Raw genomic sequence first — 20,126 nt, 5'->3', positions numbered from 1 at the left:
TTCCAGTTTTTCTTCGTGTCGGTTCAACTTAAACTGTTTTACGCTGCGTGACTCCTTCGAGGGACTTTAGGCTTTCTGGCAGCTTTCTTTTTACGTTTTATATTATTATTTTATCCTGTTTGAATCCCGATGAAAATTCGAAGGCGTTTCTTTTTGAGATTCATTCGGTGAAACCTGCAGTGAAAGGCTGCAGGCAGGTGAGGTGACGCATATTTGGTTGTCTGCCATTTAATCCGTATTTTCAATACGGACTATTTCCTGTCACTAAAGAGGAATTCAATTTGGCCCAGTTCACAAAAAGTTGAAGAGTGGATTGATTGAACCGCTGAAACTATCAAACAGTGCCACTTTCTTTCCTCCCTCCTGCGCTGAAATGCTGAATCTGAATGCGAAAGTACAAAATGTCAGCTATCAAGCGAGAAAAGCTTACGGACATTTGAAAGTGCAATTACAGTCACAGGTGGCGTATGTTGTTACCGATAACAATACTGCTAAACACAAGCAGGAAGCCAGACTTTGGAGAAAGGCTAGATAATAAGCCAGGAATCCCTGTCTTCCCAAAGATAACAGCTGATCCATACCAGCTGATAAGTACAGTCAAAATACAGTCATTTCCAAAGCTGTAATTAGAATCTCCTTGAATTGACGGGAGTTGGCTCAGTTATCACAAAAGCGGCAGTGCAGGCCCTTCCTATCGCCGACAGCTGTGGAAACAACCTTAAGCTCGGCAGTAACTGCACATGGCAGCGGGATCTTTTCCTCCACGCAGATGGACAAGAGATCCGCCTGAACAAAGCTAAACCCTCACTGCTCAGGTTTCAAATGTATGTATAAGAATGAATAAGATTTACTGAATGCACCGGATTTATACCTCAAGCAGGGCTGCAGTTGTCTTTACCGTTTAGGTTTACCCCCCCCCCCCCCCCTCCCGCAGCCCCTCTAGAGATTCTGGATCTGGGTCGAGCAGGATTAATGTTCTGCTTCTCTTATATCTACGATGCTTTAGATTTTAAGTATGTTTCTTCTGTGTGTGGTTTGGTAGCTGTTGTGCTTTGTTCTGCATTAGTGTTTGACCGATACTTCTGTCATTTACATGTAAAGCAAATTCAGTAATAAAACAGTGTTACAAAATAATTCTGTTTTCTCTCCCACTGGTCTGTAAAACATGATTTCTACTGAAAATTGAATTAAAAGAAAAATGCATCAAGGTGTCAAACATAAGATCCACGGGTCAAGAGGCTCCAATCTGACCAAACTGCAAAAGCAGCACTACTAATACAATTCTTGAGAGCAGGGGACACAACACTGATATCAGTGATGCTGCCATGAGAATTCTCTAATTGCCATCAAACTATCCTCAAAGCCATGCTTTTTTTTTGGGGGGGGGGGGGTTCCACTGCATTTTGCACCAGAAGGATTCATTAAAATTGGCTTTCTGTTCAGATTGCAGTCATTTTCAGGAGTAATTGTTTGGTTTTGTTAAAATATAGGCATTTTCATCACGTATACTCTGTGCCACTGATTTAAAAAAAAAAAAAAAGGGGGAGTTCATGGGGGGGGAGTTATGTGAATCACAACACTTGCAAGCTTGAAGGATCCAACGGCTAAACAGCAAGTTTATTTTGGTTAGGATCAGAAACACAGATCATGTCCTGAGGGCGAGATGAGAGGAGAGCAAACCCCCCCCGACTGAAATATGGTGATGACGTGGTGTTGAGGGAGGGCAATGAGTGGTCGAGATGGTGCGTTACAATGTTTGAGTGAACCAGAGAGGAGCAGTTACTGTCCACAACAGTGACCATTTCCACAGCAAACCCCGACGACGGGGAGACGGCACGGTAGTGCAGCCGTACGTCTCCCATGCTAAAGGCTCTCCACTCGCTCAGAGTTCATTTTCTATTCAATCAAACCTCGGTTTAGTTGAAATGAAAAACAAAAGGCACAATGATTTTCAACTCATCCTTGTCTTTAATATGCACAAGAGTTGAAAGCATCAATGAGCCACCTTAAAGAGAAGATTTCAATCTAAAATTTATAAAAAGATATAAACAATCAGAGGCCAAAACGCTGTCTGTTGCTTTTCTCCTATTATTTTATTTAAAACAACTTTTCATTAGCAAGTAAAAATCTTGCAACAAACATAAGCTTGTATCTAATTCAGATACAAGGCAACGCAATTGTAAATCTTTAAAGTGGCTCGGTCTAGTCTGCTAGTTCATGACTGTACACCCTCTATATACTTTTTGTTCAGTAATAAACAGCTAGTCCCAAAAACAAGGCCGGGCTGCTTACAACAACCTCTACCCCGACATTTTAAAACCCCATCGTGACCCCCGCCCACACTCTGAACCCCTCTGAGTATTTAGCAGCCAACCGGGGAGGGGGGTGGGGGGGGGTCGAAGAAGTCTTCCATAACCGGGACCGAGGGCCAGGGTTTGAAGCTTTGACACTCAAACCCAAACCCGCACGAGTCCTGGGACGGGGGGACGGTACATTTTAAAACAGCCCGTCACCACCAAGAAAAAGAAACAGGAAAAAAAACTTAAACAAAAAAAATCCAAAACAGCCTGTTCCAATTTATCAGCATATCATCACAATACATATGCAAGTCAAAGAAAAGAAAAAAAAAAGAAAAATATTGCTTCAACAAAAACCCTCCCCAGCCATCTTTTGACAGTTATCGTCCATCCAATGACTGTCAGCTGCAGCAGCTTTGTACAGGCTTTATGTAAATATATTCATATATATTCATTAGACGGCAAGGAGAGATACACATCACGTTTTATTTCTTTTTTTTTTTTTTTTTTACAATTATTCAAATCGAGTGATGACGCGTGACCTCTTCATTGGAAGTACTTAAGTACTGTAAAGATCAGGACCTGTACTCCTTTTAGAAGTCTCGTCTTTCATGAGTATAGGTCCCTTTCTGCAGGCAGGCATCGTGATGCCTCTCAGACTTGTGCATAAGACTAAAAGAAAAAAAAAGAAAAGGAAAAAAAAAAAAAAAAGGAAACAGACATCATTGACCTCCACAGACTCCAGCGGAAGTAGCAGAAACATGTAACTAATACATTTGAAGAACGCGTCTCCAAAAATTAAAACAACCTTAGAGTCTGATATTGAGGACGATTTTAGTTAGATGTTTTGTTAAACGCTCCCCCCCCCCCGGCCCCCCCCCCCCCTTACAAACACACCTTTCAAGAGTTTCACATTACAGGGGAGTCTCAAGCAAACGAAGAGTTCACTGGCTCACAGAAATGTGACCGAGCTCACGCTGCACAAGCGGATGTCCAGTGTTGGGTTGGGTGTGTGTGTGTGTGTGTGTGGGGGGGGGGGCGGGGGGGGAAGCTACGGCCGACATCTTCCTCTTCTCTAAAGTCTCTGTGCCACCACCCAAAGAGGCGCGTCCCCCCGTGACACGTATTCACGTCCATGAAAAACAAAAAAAAACAAAAAAAAAAAAGTGGTTGCTGTGCTGAATCAGCAGCACTGCAGTTAGCAGGTCTTAGAGTTGTATCGGAGAAGAGAGAGAGAGAAAAAAAAGTTATGGCATTTTATTCACATTTTTGATGACTTCGTTGCATTTTTTTTTTTTTTTGTTTTGCTTTGTTTTTTTTTTTAAAACAAACATTACGTTTTGATAATTCAACGGCTGTCACAAAAAAAAAAAAAAAAAGGTGACGTCACTGAGTCAGAAGTCCCGTCGGTCAGTTTTGCCATGGAGTCCTCATTTTGCTTTAGAGCCCTTTAACTCCTCCACCTGGCCGAGGACCGCTCCGTGGAGGGGCGGCGGGGCCCGTGGTTAATCGTGGCTTAAAGCTCTGGGATTAACTCTTCAAACTGGGTGGGGTGGGGGTGGGGGGGTCGGTGTGCCTGGTCGACAGGGATCGGTGTGACCGAGTGCATCTCCTGCGTGTACTTTTATGCCAGTGTGCGTGCGCAAAGGGGGTGAAGTCACACCAGAGGACCATCCGGGGGAGCACAAAGTAATAAACCACAAAACTAACAGCAGTATTTCTTCCCCGTAAGTGATATGACGTCTTCCAACAGAAGTATGCACACAAATTCTAAGTGTCAAAAAGTGTGTGTGTGTGTGTGTGTGTGTGTGTGTGCGTGTGCGTGTGTGTCTGAAAATGTGCTTAGTGTGGTTTGTCTTTGTGAGGACTTGACATTTGGCAATTGCATCTTGCCACGAAAGCTTTGTTTTCCTTCTGGTTTTGTTTTTGTTTGATATTTAGAAGCACTGGCAGAGAAAGCTGACAATCCTCCCGGAACAGGTTGCCAGGTTGTGACGGTGCCTTTTGAATAACCAGGACTCCTATGAAAGATTGCAGTGTTCAGTGAAGGATGACCATTTAAAAAAAAAAAAAAAAAAAAAACAACCAAAAAAAACCCCACAGTGCAGAGGTGGGGGTGGGTAAACCCTTCAGTGGTGAGTTTCCATGTGCGAAGTGATGTTGGGTAAATCCTTCTGTACCAGGTTGCCAGATGTGGAGAGATGGATGAATGTCTGGGGTGAATACAGAGTACCCGTGCAACTGGTTGAAACAAGCATCCTGGCTTTTAGAAATTGAACTCCTTCGTTTGCATGTTGGAAGCGGGGTCAAAGTTGAAGGTTCCTCCTTGAGTGGTGTCGGGGATCAAGCTGGGGTCTTCATCAATCTAGAGAGGGACACAACGACAGGCCACGTGAGAGGAGCTCCGTTTTGAAGAAAGGCGGGAAAGGGAAAGGAAAAAAATCAACTTACGTCGTCTCCTGAAAAGTACTGATCAATAATCTCAAAGGCTAGTTTGTAGATATCCTCATTCTCGTGCTGCTGGAGATTTTCTATCTTCTCCAAACCTAGAAAACAGTTTGGTTAATATTAATCAAACGCGACAACATTGAAGGAGCTGCGGCAGGAGCTCACAGTCTAAAACGCAGCTGACATTTCTCGCGAGGCTCGTCAGGCATTACTATTAGGAATGGAAGAATATAAACCAATGATCTTACGACCGGTTCTCAGAAAGGAAAAGTACGACGGCTTAAATAGGCGAGGGCAAAAACACGGACCTCCACACTCCTCGATGATCTCTGCGATGGTGCTGGCTTCGTCTCCTGCCATGATGAGTATGTTCTTGAGGCCGTCCAGCACGACTTGGACCACCTGGGAGTCCTTCACCGACAGCAGGTTACAGAACGGAGGGATGACGTTCTGCTCCACCAGGTACTCCACCTGCACCAGCCCACACATGCACGCCGCGCCCATACTTCATTACAACATAAATGCATGGCTACAAGTATGGAGAAGGTTAGAATTCACTTGTGAATGCTGCAATTTTTTAAAACTGTCTGTCTGACAAAAGCGCCAGCCTCCTGCCGAGCGGCAAACCAGAAAAACCTCGCCTCACCTGGTCTTTCCTCCCACTGATGGTAAGGTTGCTGATGGCCCATGCTGCCTCCTTCTGAGTGCCAAAGTCACCCTGTAGAGAGACAGGCTGTCACTGAGAGGAACAAAAACACGGTTTTGCCAAGAAGCGTTTGGCGGCGTTTGCATTTACAGCAGACATTTCATTTGTCAACAAGTGAGTACGAGGCTCCAGAAAATAAAATCTGGACGCATGTGGAAGGGAGCGGTTTTGCTTGTCTGCTCGATTGTGCCGGGGGGGAGTTGAACAGAAGGCGCCGTGGCTGTAAAGCCGGACTCCTCTTCCGCACTTTTGACGAGGAACAAACCTTCGCCAGTTGGTGGATGATCATAGGAATCAGGCCGGCGTCGATCACAGCTTGGACCTGCTGCTGGTTCCCAGCTGTGATGTTGGACAGGAACCAGACCGCTTCCTGGAAACAGACCAATGGTTAGAAGCGGCACCGGAGCCTCCACGCACAGACACTCCCTCAATGGGCGAGTCATCTCCGGATTCAACACAATCTACATTGCACTTTCACATCTTTTATTCAACGCTTCACAAACACGTTTCAGTTTCCATTTAATTCATTTAGTCAGTGCGAGGATGAGAACGACACATTTGTAGTCCAAACGCCCATTGTGGGCTCGACGCTTATGCGAGTGGGAGACGTCATGGCACGTACCTTGTTGATCTTTTCTTTCGGGTGTGTGAGCAGGTTGGGGAAGTGTAAGAGGACGTCACAGTTGAGGACCACCTGCGTCTGCTCGTCTGTCCCCGTCACAATATTCCCCACTGCCCTCAGAGCCGCCGTCTATGAAGGAAGAGGAGCAAACTGCATTACGGGAGTATTTAATTGATGAAGCATGACAATGAAAAATCTGACATTGTAACATAAAGCTGGAGAGAAGAGAAAAAAAAAAGGCCTCACCTGAACTTTAACCTCCTGATGACTAAGGAGAGGCACGAGAAATGGAACGACTCCAGAATCAATGACCATCTGGATCTGCTCGTTGCCTCCGTCCGTCAGATAAGACAGAGCCCACACTGTGTCTACGAGGATCTGAGCAACACGACGAAAGAGATTCTTCAGCAACCACTTCACACTAAACACTTGGATAATCAAGTTTCAATCTGACACTTACATTAATATCAGTGTGATATATAAGCACACAAAGGGCGGGCAGGATCTGCAGGGGGAAAGACAAGCAGGCGGTAAGTGAATTGGATGTAGGTGGAGGAGGAATATATTGAGGAGATGAAGGTAATTCAGGGCAATGCAAAAAAAAAAAAAAAAAAAACTTGAGGAAACTTTGCCGAGCCCAAACTTCAGCTGACGCCAACAGAGCTTTATCGTCAGACATTCCCCTGGGTGATGAAGCTGCTTTGGCTACTGAGAAGGTTCTGAAAAAGTTCTGTGACTCAACCTGCAGAGACATAGTCGACCCCCCCCACACACACACACACCTCCTGCACAGTCTCCATGGGGGGTGGCGGATCCTTGTTGCGGCAAAGGTTAACAATGACCCAGGTGACATTGCGGAGGAAGGTGATTGGGATTGATGGGTTGATGAAAGAAAGCAGGGGCTTGACCACACCCAGGGAGATGACGTAGTCCCGGCACTGTGGACCGTCACCTGTGCAGAGAAAAGACTCGCAGGTCAACACAACCCCAGAGATCCACTTCTATCCAGTCCTCGGTGCAGCACGACACTCACCGATAATGTTTCCTAAGGCCCAAACTGCCTGTTCGCATACATTCTGGTGAGAAGAGTGTAGCAGTCGCAGGAACAAGGGAACTGCATCTGCACAAAGAACGAACAACTTCAATGATGAGCCTTGTATATAAAATAAATAAATAAATCAAGACTATGATCACAACACTTTAAGAGAACAGGAGCAGTTTACAGTGCAGAGGGCAAAAAAAAATCTTCTTATAGAGTTTATTTATCTAACCCGTTATTCAAGCAGAAAAAAAAACCCCCACGGAGCATAAGAGCCTCCTGGTGGAAATACCAAAGGTATTACTGACAGCAAAATGTGTACTCTACGAGTGAATTGAATGTCAATCATGAGTACCAACAAGCAGTTGCACTGTGAGGAGATGAAATGCAACTTACAACATAGAACAGGCTGACTTATGGACAGATTAAAAACTAAACAGCATGTTACTCATTTCTAAATCACTTCCTAAAATGTCAATCCAACTGTAGATTAGTGATTGAAGGATGCTAAACTGCATCAAGGACGGATCTGAAGTTCATGCAAATCGTTATGAACTGGCACATATAACAGAAAATAATGGAAAAATATGGAAAATAACTATAAATTTAGAGAAGTTATTGTGATTTGCAGCCTGTCCACAGTTGTAAGTCGTGTTAATCTGTGTCGCGCAGACTGAGCCAGACAGGATGTACACGGACATAGACAAAGCAGATTTGGATTATTATTCATTTCATTCATTCATTAAATATCAAATCATACACCCCCTCCCCCCATACCGACTTATTTCAGCCATTAAATTAACAGTATCTAATAGGAATATCCATCCATCCATTTTCTGCCGCTTATCCGGGGCCGGGTCGCGGAGGCAGCAGTCTGAGCAGAGTGGCCCAGACTTCCCTCGCCCCAGACACTTCCTCCAGCTCCTCCGGTGGCACCCCAAGGCGTTCCCAGGCCATAGAGAGACATAGTCCCTCCAGCGTGTCCTGGGTCTGCCCCGAGGCCTCCTACCGGAGGGACATGCCCGGAACACCTCCCTAGGGAGGCGTCCGAATCAGATGCCTTGAGCCACCTCAGCTGGCTCCTCTCGATGTGGAGGAGCAGCGGCTCTACTCCGAGCTCCTCCCTGGTGGCTGAGCTCCTCACCCTATCTCTAAGGGTGCGCCCAGCCACCCTATGAAGGAAGCTCATTTCAGCCGCTTGTATCCGAGATCTCCTTTCGGTCATGACCCATAGTTCATGACCATAGGTGAGGGTAGGAACGAAGATCATCTTTTGGCTCAGCTTCTTCTTCACCACGACGGACCGATACAACATCCGCATAACTGCAGACGCTGCACCGATCCGCCTGTCGATCTCACACTCCATCTTCCCCCCCACTCGTGAACAACACTATGACATACTTGAACTCCTCCACTTGGGACAAGGGCACTCCACCGACCTGAAGGAGGTAAGCCACCTTTTTCCGGTCAAGAACCATGGCCTCGGATTTAGAGGTGCTGACCCTCATCCAGCTGCTTCACACTGGGCTGCGAACCGTGTCAGTGCACGCTGAAGGTCCAGGTTCGATGAAGCCAACAGAACCACATCATCTGCAATAAGCAGAGATGAGATCCTGTGGTCCCCAAACCAGACCTCCTCCAGCCCCTGCCTGTGCCTAGAAATTCTGTCCATGTAGGTAATGAACAGAACCAGTGATAAAGGACACCCCTGGAGCCGGAGGCCAACGTGCACTGGGAACAGGTCCGACTTACTGCCGGCAATGTGAATCAAACTCCTGCTCCGGGCATACAAGGACCAAACAGCCCTTAACAAAGGGACCCGGACTCCATACTCCCGGAGCACCCCCCACAGGACGTCCCGAGGGACGTGGTCAGACGCCTTCCCCAGATACACAAGACACATGTGGACTGGTTGGGCGAACTCCCATGAACCCTCAAGCACCTGGTAGACAGTATAGAGCTGGTTCACACTTGGCTGCGAACCGCGCCAGTGCACGCTGAAGGTCCAGGTTCGACCTTCCACAACCAGGACGAAAACCGCATTGTTCCTCTTAGATCCAAGGTTCGACTAACGGCCATATCCTCCTCTCTCGTACCCTGGATTAGACTTTCCCGAAGAGGCTGAGTAGTGTGATCCCTCTGTAGTTGGAACACACCCTATGATCCCCCTTCTTAAAAAGAGGGACCACCACCCCGGACTGCCAGTCCAGAGGCCCGCCACGCGATGTTGCAGAGACGAGTCAGCCACAACAGTTCCTAGATTTAAGGAACTCTGGGCGAATCTCATCCACTCCCGTTGCCTTGCCACCGAGGAGCTTCACAACAACCTCGGTGACTTCAGCTTGGGTAATGGACAAGTCCATCTCTGAGAACCCAGCCTCTGCTTCCTCAACGGAAGACGTGATGGTGGGATTGAGGAGGTCCTTGAAGTATTCCTTCCACTGCCCGATAACATCCCCAGTTGAGGTCAACAGTGCCACTGAAAACGGTGTTGGTGGAGAACTGCTTTCCCCTCCTGAGGTGCCAGGCGGTTTGCCAGAATTTCCTTGGGCCCGACTGATAGTCCTCTTCCATGGCCTCCCCGAACTCCTCCAAGACCCGAGTTTTTGCCTCCACCACAGCCCGGGCTGCAGTTCGCTTGGCCTGCCCGTACCCGTCAGCTGCCCCGGGAGTCCTATGAGTTAACAACGCCTGATAGTTCTCCTTCTTCAGCTTAACGGCATTACTTACTTCCGGTTTCCACCACCGGGTTCAGAGGTTGCCCCCACGACAGGTGCCAGAGACCCTGCAGGAGCTTCGACAATGGAAGTGGAGAACATGGGCCATTCGGACTCAATGTCTCCAGCCTCCCTTGGGATCTGTGAGAAGCTCTCCCGCCAGGCTTTCCCAACAGATCCTCATAACACATTTGGGCCAGCTGAGTCTGTCTGGCCTCCTCCCGGTCCAGCGCATCCAACTCACCACCAGGTGGTGATCAGTTGACAGCTCTGCCCCTCTCTTTACCCGAGTGTCCAAGACACGTGGCCGGAGATCAGATGACACGACCACAAAGTCCATCATTGACTAGCAGCCTAGGGTGTCCTGGTGCCACGTGCACTTATGGACACCCCTGTGCTCGAACATGGTGTTCGTTATGGCCAAACTGACACAGAAGTCCAATAACAGAACACCACTCGGGTTCAGATCGGGGAGGCTCTTCCTCCCAATCACCCCCTTCTAAGTCCCCCAGTAGAACAATGGACTAATAGGAATAAATTATTCTTAAAGGGATGTTAAGAATTGTAATTACGAGCAATAAAAGATACCACATTTATAGACTACTGATCATAAAGGTTTTTTATGTGCATGACCTATCGCCCTCCTTTTGATAAAAAGCAACAATCTAAAAGTCATCATGCCTTACTGGGTGGAATAAAGAAAAAAAGAAACCTAAATCTGCTTTCGGTGTAGATTGCACACTGTGTAAACACAGACTGGGGGGCAGAATGAAGGGCAAACTTACCGGATTTAACCACAGCCTGAGTCTGTGCCGACGTCCCGGATGCAATGTTGGTCAGAGCCCAAGCTGCCTCAAACTGAAGAGAGGGGCTGGGATGAGGAAAGAAAAACAAATTGCTTAGAATGTGAGGAGGCCGAGTTAAGATCAATGGAACATTAATGTTATCTCAGTTTCGAGGTTGGTTCAAGTCCCTGAACACACATTACAGTTTTGTGGGGGGTATTTCACTGTTAAATTTTACTTTTTTTTATAGTTTGTTGATGAGGAGTTTTGGTTTCAGGTTATTTTATGTCACAATAGGATGATTAACCAACAGTTTCCAAATCATGGAAGCACGAGTTGGTAGATAACACATCTGACAGCAGAGTGCTGGTCCACATATCATGCTGACGGGCAAAGAGAGGTTGAGTTCACAATAGACGACCGTCCATTTAAGAGAAAGAGACGATGCAACAGAAAATGTTCACACAGTTGCAAGTGCTCCTCACACCACCCACCAGCCAAATGCTACTGGATTGTGGTAAAGGACGTCAAGTCCATCTACCCGGATGAACCCATTATCAGACAAACATGATCTGGAGCTTGTGTCCGGTTTCTCAACCCGCGTCTTTCATGAAATGACCACGGAGATGTAGAGCTCCTCAGAGCTTGTTTGTTAATTTTCCACCCCCGTTACATTATCAAGTCCCAAAAAACAAGCTGTACATAACGATAGGACATTTTTTTATGCAGCGTGTTTAAGTCCAATGTCAAACTCAACATGATTGGCTTCCTGCCAGAACACTATCTCCACCACAGAAGATTAATCTGATTAACACACATTCATTACACTGCACCAATAAACATACAGTCTAATGCGATACTATCTCTTCTGATTTGCCAGGATCAGAGCTTCACGAGTTCTTCCACTCCAACGATCCAGTCTGCCCTCTCAGTGGACACAAGGTCCTGGGAATTTGGGAACTCCGAGAGACAGGAATGCTGATATATTTGGCTTGGCTCGTACTGAGAAGACCAGCCAGCTGCCCCGCATGCCTCCACACACTCTCACGTGTGGACACAGTGGGGAAACATGTCTCACGCACACAAAGCCGACGGAAGTGGCGAGGGCCGGCGGCCGCATCATCCGCACGCCTTGGAAAAACACAAGCGGCGCCACGCCGGAGAGAACCATTGGTCTGTTGTGTACGAGCGAAAAGGAAACCAAACGCTCCGGTTGCAGACTTACTTGTCGTCCCTTTCCAGGCATTTGACTAAAATGGGCAAAATCCCGGACCTTATCAAGTCATCGATGGGAGGGTTTCTGTCGCTGGAGAGCAGTTTTCTGAAAACAAGCACAGAGACGTCTTAAAAGACAAGTAAAGAAAAATCGCTTGCAGGATTACTGGAGGCGTTTGGTCAGTGGCTCACCTGGCTGCTTGTACAGCACTGAGCTGTATAACCGCATTATCACTTGTTGCGTTCTGTCGTGAGAAAGAGCCAATGTTAGCACAGCAGGGAAAGACTAATGCAACATGTGGGGGACGCTTCTAAAAATCATCAATATTGATAATTACCTGTAAAATGGCGTCAAGCGTAACATTTTGCTGCAAAAACGTAAAGAAGAATTAGCAGTTGGCCATCAGCAGCATTCGACCAAATAACACACAAGATGATTATTAGCTACTTTCTCGTCACGATTCTCCACAAATTCTATAATATATATAATGCAGAACATTAACCCTGGCTTCAAGAACAAAAAAACAAAAAAAATGCAGCTTTTCAGCTGTTTTGGCAAACAAGCTGGAACAGATCCGACACTGACCTGCGGATGTTTGAAATATTTTTTTGCAGAACAGGAAAAAAAAAAGACTAAACAAAAAGTATAACGCCACACTCCGCTGACCCTGCATTCACAAAACCTCACAGAAATGTACTGATGTGTTCTCAAATGGTGTCCTTGAAACTTCTCTCAGGTGTATGAGCACCTGTGGATTATAGGTTTTCCAGGCTTTCACCCGAGACGGGTTGAAGGTGATCACAGTGAGCCGGCTCCATATTTTCCTCTGGGCCAAAAGAGACGAGCTCCACGTTTCATTCCAGCTCGACTTCTCAGCCAGAGCAATAAAGATCAAGGATCCATCCGTATGTCAAGATGTCAGTCTACTCCTGTACTGACTTGGATGGATTCCTCGTTGCATCACTCGGTGACAGCAGCAACTCCACTTCTCATAAAACTGTGGAATCTTGTCTGTGTGTGAGTAACAACAACACTGGCTGAAATGTTTGAATGATAAACTGGGACGTCTCTAATCCGCAGCCACACTTCTTTGATTGGGGATGAACAAAGATTGTCGGTAGATTAAAAACTCAAATCAATACTGACAGTGAAGACGGCATCAGTTCTCCTCGCTACGCCCACACTTTACTTTTCAAGGTACTTTGAACATTTTTAGGACAATTCGGACTGTGTCCAATTCTCCTGTCTCTTCATCCCAGACTGGCTCACTGATGCTGTGATCAGCACTCTGGGATTTGTTGGGGGGCCATATCTGTTTCTGGACTCCACATTATTCTGTTAGCTAAACAAATTCAACACTTACCGGACTGAAAAGCGACTTGCATGTGTGTGTGTGTGTGTGTGTGTGTGTATACACATATACACTTTTTGGCCAATCATCTAAACAGCCGTGTCTCGCTCTCTCACACACCCACACTTACTCCTTTGAAGTCTAAGTCGACATCAGAGTCCTCCAGACTTTCCTCCTGCGGGACATTTCTCTTCTTCAGTAAATGTTCGTCTCGTTTGTTCTGACAAGAAGAGAAAAGACAGAAGGGGGGGGGGGGGGGGGGGGGGGGATGAAACAAGTCAGCACCAGTGAATTAAAGCCCACCTCAAAGACCGGCTCCCCCCACTCTTTCCCCTAAACTTTTACTTTTTGGAATGTGGCCTACATGCTAGAAATCCTGTTCCAAAGTCGTTAATCCAGAGAAAAGTGCCTACGTGCTAATCCGCGCAACAAGCACACACTCATCTTTGAAGGACACTGAACCTTCACCCATTAACCCCGCGCACACTTCGCGACCCCCATGGAGCACATATTCACTCGGAGTGGATCTTGGGGGGGGGGGGGGGGGGGCATGTGAGTCAGTGGTAGGAGGATATTCCCTTGCCCTACATTCCAGCGCATCATGCTTAAATGTGCGTCACTGATGACTAATCAGCCAGTGCAGTGCGTCTCTCTGCTCTGATCCAGTTAGATAAAATGTGCTAGACTTTATGAACACCTCAGCAGCAGTGACGTTTCGGGCTTCAACACGTACGACTGTGCCTATATCAACCCAAAGCCTCTGCATGGGGAGCACAACCGTACAATATATTCATTCACAAGCGTGCCATTAGGATATTGTGACTTCCCCTGCAAATCTCCTCATTTGAAAACATGTTTGGGTTATAAACTAAGCACCTTGAATTTGTGTCTCACACAAGATTAGCGGAACCAGCAAACGTGCCTCTACCAGCTCATTTAACCCTATTTACTCCACATTGTTTTTAGTTATCTCTTATTTTCATTCTATTATAGTTGACGCGATGAGTTTAACACACTACGACATCTTAAAAAGACAGTCCATTTGCATTTTATGTTTTATTTCCATCATCAGAGAGAAATGTTTAACGACCTCAAGTGACCCGAGATTGGAGGAGAAACAAGCAGCGTTCACATAAAGTGCAATAAATATGAACGCTACACATCAGTGTGTCAAGATTGAAGCTGTTGTACAACCATTGCTGACAAAAATGAAGACCAAATTATGAAAAGATCAACAAAAAGAGGCAAAGATTTGTCTGCAGTGTGTGAATAAAGCCTCACAGAGCAAGAGGATACACTGCACACTACAAATAATTCTATTTCCGGAAAGGATCTGCAATAAAATTCTTCACGAAGAAAAGAGGAAAAAGGATAGTGTGTCCTGTTTTCAAATGGAATAACTGGTATGGACAAAGACATCTCAAAATGTGCAAGTTGGGACCAATTCGTTTCAAGATCAGCTTTCAACTGAAAAAAAGTAAACAACCAGCAAGATAAACAGGTGCTTGACAGAGCTGATTTCTCAAGGCGGCAGTTCAACGGCATTCAAATCCTCAAAGCGCGTCGACACACCATTACTGATGTGCTGAACTTCACTGAGCATACCGAGGCGCCAGGCCGTCCTCAGTACAGCATCTCCGTTTCCAAGCAACAGCTTCCCTGTGACTTTGTCTTCACGCTTTAAAAACATGCATTAATACCATTTGAAGCGTCACTGAAGCGGCTCCGAGTGTCAAATCACAAGTCCGGGAAACACTTACTCCTTGTACTTATTAAATGGCAATATAAAGTCCAACTTTCTTTTGCAAAGTGTGGATTGGCTTTTATTATAACCTATATAATCATGGGAAAAAAAAACAAACATTTTCAGGTATCTTAGCCAAAAGTCATCCACATCAGGGTGATGAGACTAATTTAGTGGCTCCACTTGGTTATCAGGACTTGGAAGGGCAACAATAAGTCTAGTTTACGTGCTAAATTCGTGTCTTTGTACTTCTGATAGTAGTCTAATAAAAGCACAAGCACTTGACTGCACAGCCAAGCTAGCAGTGCCCCACATCAACACTTTTTAACTGTGAAAGATCCAACATTTTCCTCCGGGGACTCGCCAGAGGGTCCAAGCGACGGCCAATAACCAAACGCAGAGTACATCCTGTGGAAGCCGCAGGGTGACGCTCAGTAACCGTGTTCCTCCAGAGGGAGGCTGAGCAGAATGGACGCAATATGTTGTCTGTTCAGAAAATAACTCAAACAAACCTCTTTGGATTGCTTTTTTTTAAAAATTGAATAATTCCAAATACAAAGCTCCTGCTGAAACACACTAAACATTAAGTCACCGGAGCTTTCGCTCTCTCTGGACCAACACGGAAGTTGTGGCTGCAAAAAATACAACTTAACAAAACAAATGGTGCGAAGTGGAGGATGTCTGTCACATATCTGCGGAGCTCTAAGCCCCGCCTACTTTTTAAAGTTCCTTTCTTCTGCAGTGGAAACGGGTACCGGATTTGGCTCCGGTTCCGCTTTGCCGTACCGCTCCGGAACACTCCGTTCCGTCCCTGCACTTTTTGTGCGGTGGAAACCTGGCTTTACCGACAAGTAGATTCTTATTTACGTTTTATTTACATTTTCATAGGCAGAAATTATTCAGCCACGTGGAGCAAGATCTCAAAAACACAGTTGCCAAGTTCATATTGTTAACAGGTTAAATTTTAGAAATGATCCTTTATTGATTTTCTTCATATTAACCAAATTCAAAAGTAAACATATTCCTCTGGTTTGCTGCTGCTTTTACTGGGCAGATTTTTTTCATTCGTTTCTTTCTTCTTCTTCTTTTTAAATTGAATTGTTTTTCATTACTTGAAGAGATTCATTTATTTTTACAGTAAAAAAAGCGCAATATAAAGTAACAAAATTTAAATCGCTGGACTGGCCACTTCCAGCCCCCTGCGTCAAAACATCACTGGGCTTAAATGGGACAAAAAGTTTCAATTAACCATCTAATTTATGGCGAAATATGACAAAGACTGGTTGATGAAATCAACAGAACTGCCTATTTTTTACCTTTATGAATGAGAAGATATGCAACGGCGTTTTGAATGCCCCTTCACGATAACTCCCGAGTCAGGAGCTGGTGTGAGAGGGCGACCTGCCGGGCTGAAAGTTCACATCCTGCTAATGACCCCACCCTCTGTGTATATACACCGCTAGTCAACGATTCTCACTCATGCTGCTGTTCTAATCACTGGGACTTTGTCCGTTTCACCAGTTTATTTGAAAGCTCATCAAAATGAAACATCCATGTGTGATTAATTAGAACACAATATTGACAGCCTTCTTTATACAGACCGAAAACACACGCTGGAATCAAACTCATTCCACAGTACATGAAAGCATAATAATCTGTAAGTAGAAGAACGTGTAAATAAAGAAGGATATATGTGGGAACATTTTTTTCAAAATCTTTCTACAAAACTCGGATTGCCTCACTTACATGAGGAAAGTGATTAGATCAATGGGAGGGTGCATCTGTGCGAAGACAAATCACATTCAGCCAGTTGCTCAGTCCCATAATGCTTTGCAGTGTGATGTTGGTGCACATGATCCTAGAAGCAGCCTCATCAGGTAGTCATCAGGATAAAACAGGGGCTTGTCAGCTTGACGAATTGAACTGATTTCTTTTGAAAACTTAAACACCCACAAAAAGAAAAAAAAAATCTATTATTCTATTAATAATGTACATAGATTTTATTTTCTCCCAGATCAGCAGAAATCAGAATTTCTTTAAGATCAAAAAATCTTTCTGAATGCAACCAATTGGATGTAATCGTACAACAGATGAGTTTAAATGAGGCTTTTTCATTCTGATCAGTCTCACGTTCCCATCGCCTGCACACATGTGAGCACAGCTCCTCAACATGGACGGATCAAACAATTTGACCCAACAGGAAAGGGAAAAACTGTTCAAGACATGTAATCGATGGCAAATTCTTTCGTTCTAAACACCTCCAGCTCGTTGCATGAATTAAGTGGCACACAAGGCATGTGTGATATTTTGGGGAGACATGTGCGTGACATCTTACCTTTCTCAACTCCACTGTCACCTCGTTTCGATGTCTTCGCATAGTCTGAAACAAAGAAACGGAAGAACATTAAAACATCTTCTTACTTGTGCAAATTAAAAGGTAAAGCTCATATTCAGTATGTGGATTTCATCCTGAGCTCTTCAAACAGCCCATCAATAAACAATGTCAAGCTTCAGGACGTTCATATTGACAAAGCAACAATATGGTCAGAGTCCCATTTCTTTATTTCATTTTGTGGTGAATGAATCCTCCGAGCAGCAGCAAGCTTCCACTAATGAAGGTCAGAAGTATGACAAACTCACAAAGTGTTGAAGTGATCACTGTATTAGTGAGTGTGCGTTTCCACGGGATCTAGAACACTCCGAGATGGTCCGAGATCTTGTGACTGTTTGAAGAGGTTCATGTTGCCTTCCTAAATAGCTTCTTACGTAATCTGGGACAGCCATAACTCAGACGGCTGTGGAGCAGAGAGGTGTCTCCCAACCGCCACAAGACAACAATATAGCCTGACTCAGATGAAACGGCCTCGACACAGTCATCCAAACACGGACCTACCATGGCAATTACCTCACACCGGTGTGTAAATATCACTCACAGAGATACACTGATTTGACCGACGAGCGAGCCACGTTATATACGCTGGAAAACAAAAGGAGCTTATGACAAACAGCATGTGAGCCTTCCCCGCTTTGCATGTGAGTCCTGCTCATAATGGTGTCAGAAATGAAGAGCAATCTGTTATGCTTGACCTAAATAAATAAAAGCCAAACTGGCACCCCCCCCCAAGCTCCAGTCCGAGTCATCCACGTACAAAAACTCAGATTCAAACATACGGAGGCTCTTAAGAGGACCAGGGTCAGACAGTGGAGATGCCTGAAATAGCGTCAGGAATGCACTTGGCAGTAAGGTCTGTCATAGTAGCCATGTGCTTCACAGACTGACTCCCAATTTCAAAACAACCCCCCATGGGAAGTTTTTTTCCCCTATTTTTTTTTTTTTTTTTTAAGAAATGATTGACAAACTCCCATATGCCAGCCTGGTGAGCTGTTGTCAGACATACCTTTGTTTGGGGATTATCTCAGGATTACCAATCGATCAGAGCAACACTTCACAACCATGTGTGTGTTGGTAACCCTGACACACAGAGGCAGATCTCTGTGTGTGTGTCGATCATTTGGATCTCTCTTATTTCTTTAGGACTCTCTGGTCCATCACAGTGAGCATCCTGTATCCTGATCTGAGCCTTCAGCGAATGGTTTGGCGAACATGTCAAAGAAGCATTGCAGACAAAACGCTGTCGTACTGATTTAAAATTAGAAGTGTGAGTGTAATGATGAGGCAATATCCAGCCAATGTAGGACACCACCGATGCTGATATCTATTGGATGTGACCAACAACAAAGCTGAGGCCTTAACATATTCACAGCTGTGAATATTTGAAGAATAAAAAAAAAAAGCCAATTTCACACCGTTAGAATGAACTGGAAGGAGCTCAATGTGAATCAAGGTGTCCACTCTCAGCTGGATTAGCCTACTACAGTGGAATCACAGCATTAGTATTAGTCATATTCGATTCAAACCCAACATAAATGTACGTTTTTCATTGTGTTCCCATTTAAAACAGCCAATTCGGAGCTGCCTCACCTGGCAGTGCATGCTCGCCTGACATTAGCTTGCTAACTAGGAGGGGCTGGGGTGGATGTGGAGCAGCCGACATAAGCAGCCACATAAATCTGCATTTCATTTAAAAAATACAGACGGGATGTGACGTTTCTGAATCATCGCTTGGTATTTCGGTGGGTCAGCGGTGTGTAAAACGGTGAAAACATGAAGATTAAGGTGCCGGGTAGGCCGGAGCCCCGCTCACGACCGGCGTCCATCCGCCTAGCATAGCCTCGGCTAGCTGGCAGTGACAGCCACACCGCCCGGCGCTCGATCACTGTGATTTATACAAATCCAGCTCTCGTCTTCCCCGCGGCTCGTGGAGATTAGATATTGTGGATATTGTGGCAGTATTGGTAGCCTGTCGGCTGTTGTGGCCGTCGTTTGATTTCCAGCCGACTGATGGCGAACGCTCGCATATAGCACACGGAGCTTAGCTGCAGCTAGCTTGTCGGTAAGCAGCCGCTGAGGCCGGAGCCGGGCTCCACATACTGTAGGCCCGCACACCGCCGCCGGAGCCGGGCTCTCCACACACACACACACACACACACACACACACAAACACACAGGCCCGCACACTGCCACTTTTCTTTTAACATTAAACTCGTCCACTTCGTCTGGCGGACGGCCGCGGCGAGGAGTCCACTCACCTCGACATCTCGCCCCTTGTTTTTAAAGCTCTTGATGCGGTGGTTCTCCAAGCCGGCGTTCTCTGCCATGGCTGTACGGGGTTTTCGCTGTTTCCTCCTGCTTTCGGGATCTTCCTCCGTGAAAGACGAGGCACGGCAGCTCCTGTGCCGCTGCTGCTGCTGGTGCTGCCGCTTGCTGCTGCCGCTGCTGGATCCGCTGCTGGAGCAGAGCGCAGGCGGAGGGAGGAGTCACGGCGGAGATCCCGTCAGAGCGACCCTGCTTTCCACGACGCAGTACTCATAAATTCCACCTGCGATTTCATGGACGAAAGGTCGATTTCAGACGCAACTGTAAAAAATGATTGGGCGCATACCGGGAAAAGAACGAGAACTGGGGGGGCCCCAAATAGTCCGAGCCCCCCCCCCCCCCCCCCCCCAGGAGCAGGGGCCCGCAGGCAGGGGCCGGGCTGGGCTGTGGGGCCTGCAGCTGGCTGTTGCTTCAGAGCGACATGTCCCCCTCCGTACGGGCTCCTGAAGCTTTAACAAAAAATTATATAGGAATAAACGATTAA

The 20,126-nt window shown here is 46.0% G+C and overlaps 1 protein-coding gene across 1 annotated transcript; it reads right to left on the bottom strand.

The window, feature by feature from the left end:
- Positions 1–1,664: 1,664 nt before the first annotated feature.
- On the bottom strand, positions 1,665–19,747 carry kpna3 (karyopherin alpha 3 (importin alpha 4)). The gene is made up of 17 exons (XM_080498337.1): positions 19,576–19,747; positions 17,261–17,305; positions 13,312–13,401; positions 12,168–12,197; positions 12,022–12,074; positions 11,840–11,935; positions 10,615–10,700; positions 7,107–7,193; positions 6,856–7,025; positions 6,534–6,578; positions 6,320–6,451; positions 6,074–6,202; positions 5,717–5,821; positions 5,392–5,463; positions 5,054–5,216; positions 4,749–4,843; positions 1,665–4,662 (listed from the first exon to the last, which is right to left on the bottom strand). The coding sequence occupies exons 1-17, from the start codon at positions 19,642–19,644 to the stop codon at positions 4,564–4,566; spliced, it is 1,566 nt and encodes a 521-aa protein (XP_080354463.1). The 5' UTR covers positions 19,645–19,747; the 3' UTR covers positions 1,665–4,563.
- Between the last annotated feature and the right edge of the window lie 379 nt (positions 19,748–20,126).

The sequence above is a fragment of the Blennius ocellaris genome, assembly GCF_963422515.1.
Source record: "Blennius ocellaris genome assembly, chromosome: 6".
NCBI classification, from domain to species: domain Eukaryota; kingdom Metazoa; phylum Chordata; class Actinopteri; order Blenniiformes; family Blenniidae; genus Blennius; species Blennius ocellaris.
This window is presented reverse-complemented; position numbering and strand designations above follow the sequence as displayed.